Raw genomic sequence first — 8,378 nt, 5'->3', positions numbered from 1 at the left:
TTGTTTAGCGTACATTGGCGATGGCGTGTTAAACCCGTCGTTTTGGGTACTAAACTGCCTTAAATGTGAAGTTATTTTCATTGAATTATAGAATTATGAAGTAATCACCCTTATTATTACGTCAGTAAATTCAAAAAATCTCAATTATATTCATCAAGATCTCTCCCTAACAACTGCATGTTCGTCTGTCTCTGTTTTCAAATTACACAAAATTAAAGTGGTTGTTTGGTTTTCCGGTAATAAGGGTATTATACCCTCCTGGACCGCTATCTGAAAAATGACTTATTTCGCAGGGGCGATGGTTTCTGTTCCATCCGGATAAAGGCTCGCAATAATTGCCCGTGGTATGATCAAATTAAAGATACAAATTCATTAACATCTCGTCAACTTGGGGTTTGTCACGTCGTGTCTGGTTGCAACATCCCGATAATAGAACCGCAGACTTGCGTTAACTGGTCAAGTGATTTTGGTAACACTTTTAAATCTGTATTATCATCTTTAAACGCCACCAACCACGTTACTAATCTGCTCGTTCAAAAACTTGTCCAATTATACTGAATATATGCAACTTATTCCCCGGTAATACAAAACATACCACAAGTTTCTAGCACTTTTCATTTATTTATTTTATAACTTTTATACAAATGTAGCGAATTAAAAGCTGTAATAGCATGATCATATTATTAGAAACATTATAACAACAAGAGTAAAGAGAACGGCTGATGGATCAAAAGTGGCATATCTTCATTCATTATCATAATTAGTGGAAGAAAAAACAAAAAAGTGAAATCTACAACAGAATTTACAAGAATCAAACATTGGGTCACTAAAAACAGACATACCGTAAGTAAATAAATGTGGGCAGACAGAACAAATCATATTTACTGGGTTTAGAGGTGTCAGTATTGTTTAACATGAAATCTGATCGTTTATAAACAAGCTCTAATTTTTCATGCCACTGCTCTTGACTTTCATAGCAAAGTATGGAGGCTAAATGATGGAAATGGTAAAACAGAAGCAACTTTACATGGTATTTTTGAAAAAGGTTTCATTTTCCCGCCCAACTGTTATATCCAACAGAAGACATGTACCAAATTACATGAACATTACCAGAAATGACTAGTCTTTGGTCTGTACAAATGGGACACATCAAGCTTCGTATCTTATTCAATTGTGTGAAGCAAGTTTCAATTAAAGAAAAAGAACTGGGCAGTGGACAATTTATCAATGTGGGACATGCTGTAAAGCTCTACATGTTGTGAAAGTTCCAAATTTGCCAAGCGTTGATGCTAAAATTACAGGCAGCATAACTGTTGAAGTAGGTAGGCCATGTGTCTACTCAATACTACATGGGATTATTATATATCTATACAGCATTACATTTTGTTGTGATAGACACTGGGCGAAAGAGAAATTTGGGTATAAAAAATTATAAAAAGACTGTGGAGTGGGCATAAATACACAAGCGGTAAGCTACAAACCAAATTTTGAAATGACGTAATGCAATATTCCAAGTCGCATAAGAAGCATGGTTGTTGTAAGATTAACTCAAACATCATCCATTAATACCACACTATTAAAGAATAAACAAGCAAATTGAACAGATATAATCACTGCAAAAAGATCCTTAAAAACATACATTTTTGTCTTTTAAGTGCATGTCTGATAGAAAAAGACTTGGATATAACGAAAACGAGACAAAGGCAATAAAATTGTTATTGAGCATTTCAAAACTTTATACTACGTTATTTACTTGGAATGTTTTACTTTCAAGTAAACATAACCTGATAATACCATTTTCTATATTTGGGCAAATTGACAAGGGTTCATCTATTTGTCCAGTTGGTCCTTTCTCTATTTAGAAGATGAGGTGTATGGATGACATTTTCAATAAATATTTTGTTTAAATACTTGGCCAAATCCCCCTAAATATTACTGTCATTTATTGTTTGTTTAAGGTATCTGGAATGCTCAAACTGATTCTAATATATTCATCAAATATTTCACACACCAAATAGCCACATACCACAAAGTAAAAATATAAGTTAAACCTGAAAACCAGTAGTGATTCCACATTAAACCATTGACTAAATCAAGTCATTAAAAGGCCGAGCAAGCATAGAATATTGAACCAGACAGATATGTACATCTTACAATACTTGTGAATAAAACTTTGCGAAGGGTATTTTATATCTACAAAAATATGTATCCCCAACCTTAAAGCAACATAGAATTTTAGTTATAAGCAGGCAAATTGCAAACATAAAAAGAAACGAGAACAAGGAACATAGAATATAGCATCTAAAACAGAAGTGGTGCCACTGTAGTGTAGTCTATCAAAAACATCAAGTGAAAAAAAAACATTTAAAATTTTATAAAGAAATCAAATAAAGTCTAATACGAGACCATAAAATCTGACATTTCCGGTTCTAGTATTATTTACATTCCTCAATTTGTTTAAACCTTTGTCAACATTATATTTCATAAATAGTAAATTAGTTCCGCTTTGATAGACTTGATTTAAAATTACCTTTGAAAAATTGAGATAGACCAAGCATATGGCCTATAGATTGTGGGAACATATGTAAATGATAAAAACACGGTTTTACAATCTTAAAAAGAGAAGAAAAATACGCTAAAATCGATAATAAAAGGCACTTTCAATGAAAATATATATATTTATATAGATAACCAGTTAAAACAAACCATTTTATGGACAGACATAATATGACAAATATATATCTATGCCCAGCACAAAATAATGAATTATATATACCAAAAAAAGTAGGCTCCAAAGAGGATCCTTCTGGTACTATCAAATATGGGATCTTGCTAGGCAAACTGAGATTTTCCAATAAGACTGAATACCTTCGTTTCAAAGTTAGCTGATAGAACTATTAGAAATAACCATCTTGAAATCTATATTGGGATAAGTAATATGAAAAGCAGCAAAATAATTACCGTAAGCAAAAGCATTATTGATCAAATATTGATAAATGACTAACGACTACTACCAGTGGGGAAAAATAAGTCAAAAATACAAAAAAGGTGAAAAAAAGTTTATATCATAAAAATCCACACTTGAGGCAGAGAAATAGATAGGGAAGCCGCTTTATTCCATATAAGAAAATATTTCTTAAGAAGAATATTGCCAGGATCATTATGACAATTTAATGAAATTACACCTCTATTTAAAATCATCCTAATAAAAGTTTGGTTATGGTAAATATTGGAAAGCACCTTTCAAGAGCGATTTTAAATTTCATATATAAAAATTGGCGTTCAGACATTCTCAAGCTTATTGGAAGTTAGAACTTTTCTCATTGGGCTTGGCATTTGCGATGATATTAAAAAACATAAATATCATCACAGACTAGAATAATTAATGGAATTAGATTTCTTCCACATCAGGACTATTTGAGAGAGGCAACAGTTTAAAAAGCTTTGGGGCAATTAAATTTTTAACCCATGTCTGTGAAAACTATAAAAATTTTGATGTCAAGATAGCAATTTTAAGGAAGAATTCAAACTATTTGTTTTGACATCCAGTCTATAACACTAGATAGATTAAAAAATTTATTTTTCTCATTCTCCCAAAAACAAATCACCAAATACCGTTTTTTACAAAAAAATAAGGAATCTTATTTTTAATAATTTAGCTCCATTTAAATAAAGAAATCAACAAGACATCTTCTCGATGCGCATTAACCTCAATGCCAATGCTGATAATGAAAGGATTGATCAAAAATATTCAAAATATAATAAAGGCGAAGACCAGAGTGCCAGCAGCATATGTTACCATGGATCATATTTATGAAAAAGGAGTGGTGGGGAATAAAAAAAGTCATCGATCAAAATCCTGAATTTGAGTGAAAAAATCAGCCAGATCGATTCGAATTATAAATTTACACTCCCAGTAAGCAATGACCAAATCTTTTCAAATCCCAATTGCCGTGATTCAACAGCAAAATCATCCCAGATATTAACTCGTGGATGGATATTATTGAGCAGCAGAGCACCATATAGAAATTTACTGTAATAAAATTGTTGCTGTTAAAAATTTGAGCTTCAAGCACTAACATTAAACGATCCATGTCAATTCTCTTTAATATTCATAAATACATTTCATTGAATGTAGAGGTTAGTTCATTTTTTTACTCATTTCTATATGCCATATAACAACATCTATCAAAAACTGCATTTCCAGAAAGAAGTTGATAATTGGATAAAAAAAAAGTTCACAATCAATTAGTCCACTAAATAAAATAAAAAACGATGACAGAGATTCTCAAAGAATGTAAATTGAAGCTGAAATTTGAAACCTTTGAATTTTCTGATGACCAATAACAGGGCCCTGCAAGAATTCATTTCAAATTAAATTTAAAAGTTGTATATCATGTTTTAGAAAATATTGAACCATACCTTATATTTAGGGTACATACCACTCTAAAACTTACAACATTAAAAATTGGGGGGGCCAATATAAATAATCATTATTTTTATAAAGGAATGGCTGTGACTGGGGATGATTTCTACTGAAATCCTTCAGTGATCCTGTTTAGCTAAACAAAAATATTGCTTGATAATCTTCCGCAGTATGATTGTTCATATCATAGTAGATGTTATTACACCTTTCCTCGCATGGGGGCGAACATGTACGTTTTTGTCACTGGCATTAAAGCCAACGATGCAATCCTTGGAAGCACCAACATGCGGATTGAATTCATTGTCGTGTTTGAACGTTTGTGAATGACATCCTTGATATTGTTCAAATGTAAAAGGTTGGAAGACGTAATAATCTTATCCTTGATGGCATAGGCATAGCCTATTTGCTCTGATTTTGAGCAGTTTTAATTACAGTCCAAGGTGTATTGGAAGGCTGTCGTGGTGGTGAGACATATGGGATTGAGTAGATGTTCTCTTCATTGATCTATGCTATCTAAAATAAATAAAAACAAGTCATGAAAAGGTCAGAATTAGAAGTCTCTATCCACGGTTTATATCTGTAATTTTTCTCAACGGGTGAAAAAGAGAACAAAACACAGAGAATATACGATACCAAAAAGGGCTGTAGTGTTGAGAATCAGTGTTTGGCATGTTTTCATTGGAGTCAGTACCGGAGTCATATTATCATCAAACTCCCTGGAGTACTAATTCGAAACCTAAAATCTCCAGAATTTTAGAATTTTCATGATAAGAATGACAGCCAAAAAATAAGCTGACAAATTGATCCTGACAGTCTGATAAAAACACTGTCTTAGTTGAAAACTAATGTAACAAATATGAAATATTAAATCTATTTACCTCTCTTCATTATCCCTCTCATCCTGACTTAACGACTCAGTCTCGTCTTCTGATGAATCAGTCTGTTGTACTTGTGTGATGATGTTGGGATGCTGAAAATGGCAAATACATTTCATTTGCATAATTGCCACTAATTTTTTAAATTGAAGGTTACTATTTGTTTTTTATGGTGTAACTCAAGGTTTCCAAACCGGAAACGAATTCAATGTTTTAGAGGCAGAATTTTTGTCTTGTATTTGTGTGTAATCACTCATATTCTTTACTATTCATGCACACATTATAAACTATTCAAACTGTACAATAGTCAGTGTGTGAGTTGTACGTATAACACTCCTTTAAAATGAACAAATAACAAAAATGTAGTGGGTGGAATGTATTGAAAATGGTTATTAACAACTGGTGTCTCTATTTGTAAAGATGTGATGTTACACTTTTATAAGATATAAGAGAAATCAGTCAAGCAAAGATCATTGAACTGAACGCGCTGTTGTCATAAAACCCCAAGTCCACTATTGTAACTAATGTAAAAAACTAATGTGATCTAAGAGAGCAGAAATAGTATCGAAACAAATTACGACAATTTGTTGCACGAACTCACAACAGTATAGAGAGCACAGCTATCCTTACAAACATGACCAATGCTTGAAGCAGGTCTCAAGGCCCCCTAGGAAGCCACAAAGCGGTTTTCTGGGGCTATGAGCGAAGACCTTCATCAGGAACCATTCGCATTACTGAATTAAAGTGAATTGACTGCGATTTCTTCAATTCTATGACTGTATGGACATTACTATGAATCATCAGCCCAATGCAGTTTTGTGGTATCAGGTTTCAAAGGTATGATAAAATAGATAGTCCAAGCGAGTGAGGAACAGAGAAAAAAATCTGGTAAAATAGGTGCGTTAAACAGATAAAATATAGAAAAAAGTATTATAATATTAAACTTATTCGTTTCAAAAACAATACCTGTGCCAATGTGCCCCTCATTTGAGAATTAAGTTGCATTTGTATGGCAGTTGTTGTTTCATTGGCTTGAGAAGTAAAACCAGACTGCCTTAGCACCGTGTAAACATCATCAGATTCAGCTATCATTTCCAAATAAGGTATCAAGTTGACAAGTTCTTGATCTGATGTATCATCAAACCATGACATTACCGGAACCTAAAGAGGAGTATATTGGGTTTAGTTGAAGGTTTTGAGGGTGGGTGGTGGCACAGGTTGACATGTTAGACTTAACTATGATGGTATTGCAAGTTGAAGTCCTGGGTTTAAATCCCATGCTCATCACCTTACCCATGATGTAATAAATTTGATATGCAATCCTTATATGATATCCTTTTCCCATATGCCATATCATAGAGGACAGGCTTATGAGATAACTTAGTCACAATTTTTCAAACCAGGGTAAAGTTGACCCATCTTAGAAGGTAAATTTGGCAAAACATAAAAAAAATTCTCTACTACACGATATGCTATCAGTTTCATTACAAGATCGAATTTGGCCATTGGGCATGTAGCAGATTGCAACATTATTCGCACTGAAACGTCCTCTGTTGCGTTATGAGCAAATGTTCTAATGCTCTCACTACAAACAAAGAAAACGGTCTGTTTCTTAGTTATGAATAAAAAAATCATAACTGTTCCCTCCCTGCTTCAACTGTAGTTATGAGAGACATCTGGATTTGCAAATTTTTCTACATTGATTTTTTTTTTAAATTTGGATAAATTTTACTTCTATAATTTGCAAAGGGGTAATGAGAGAATATAAGCTGAAAACCCCGAATCTAAGTAATCATTTATAGAGAATATATCATAATAATATTACCGGTATATACGGTAATATGTCGCAACGTCGTTTCAAGTAACATGAATATTTCAAATAAAATTCAAAATTGTTCTCTACTTTTTGGTCTCTGGTTCTATTCCTGATTTATCATTCTAATTATTGGGGCCCCGTTGACACAAACAATTAATTATTTCAGAATTACTTACTAATGAGCAGGTCTAATCCATTTGTGTGAAATTGAAAGCTTTTTATTTCCCAAATGATTTAAAAAATATTGATTTTTTGAAGAAAGTATTGTTCCAGGACTTAATTAATTAGTTTCGAGTGAAAATGAATTGCAGTGTAAATTTTAATTTTCCCAAGGTGAATTCTTTCCGTATAATACTGTTCATGCATAATTAAGTTGCAGATAATAGGCCAATCAAACGTTTTAGAATTGTTTAATTAGCATAGCTTAGAGCCTTAGAGTTGAACTGCGTTGGCAAAGCAGATTACTCATCTCTGGTTCAAATACCATCCCACGACCTCATCTAGAATGTCATAAATTGGGTATACAATGCCAAACCAGATGGATTTGGGTCCCCCCCCAAAAACAGTGGGTCCTTTACATATCAGTGAATACTTGTACAGGGACTTGTTCAGAGCAAGATGTGTGAAAAGGCATCATAGAAAAATCAATCATTTCGAAAAATCTATAAAGCAGTTTCAATAACGTAGCAGCCATTTTTGAATAAAACCATATTTGTTAATAATGCAGCAATTATTAATCGCTAATAAAAGGAGGCACCAGTAAGCATCAAGATCAATCAGTTCATTTTACACATATTTATCTACAGAAATGAAAGAATATTTGAAGAAATAATTAAGGATGAAAAATACTTGAATGTAAGGGCCAGCATGTTTGAGACATATGCTATACACTTTAAAACACAAAATAGGGAATAGGTTTTGGACAGAAAAAACTACAAAAGACTGACTGCCGTAGAATTCATCGTCTATATAATCGTTTGCAAGTCATCAATGCTATTTTACAGCATTTAAATGTTGGCAGGTTACTAGATGCTGCAAATGGAAGTGTTGGCCAATTTTCTGTCAATGACTTGCAAAGAATTGCTTTACGATTATGGATCTGTAAATGACAAATTTTTTATTCACATACAATGGCATGCAGACTTTGAAATCAATTTGGAAATCCAGCACTGATCATTGTCAATGTTCACCTGATCCACAGTGAATAAATGATGAAAATATATAATTTATATTATACTGACAAAAAATTCTGTTGCCGCAT

The 8,378-nt window shown here is 32.8% G+C and overlaps 1 protein-coding gene across 1 annotated transcript in view; it reads right to left on the bottom strand.

The window, feature by feature from the left end:
* Positions 1-601: 601 nt before the first annotated feature.
* LOC120348595 (CTD small phosphatase-like protein) overlaps positions 602-8,378 on the bottom strand; it is a 30,115-nt gene continuing 22,338 nt past the window's right edge. Inside the window, exons 7-9 of the mRNA XM_039418758.2 lie at positions 6,268-6,462; positions 5,305-5,396; positions 602-4,939 (exon numbers count right to left, since the gene is read on the bottom strand). Of these exons, the coding sequence (XP_039274692.1) occupies positions 4,936-4,939; positions 5,305-5,396; positions 6,268-6,462 (291 nt within the window). The 3' untranslated portion in view covers positions 602-4,935. The remainder of the gene's footprint in view (positions 4,940-5,304; positions 5,397-6,267; positions 6,463-8,378) is intronic.

Source organism: Styela clava, chromosome 1 (assembly GCF_964204865.1).
Source record: "Styela clava chromosome 1, kaStyClav1.hap1.2, whole genome shotgun sequence".
NCBI lineage: Eukaryota > Metazoa > Chordata > Ascidiacea > Stolidobranchia > Styelidae > Styela > Styela clava.
This window is presented reverse-complemented; position numbering and strand designations above follow the sequence as displayed.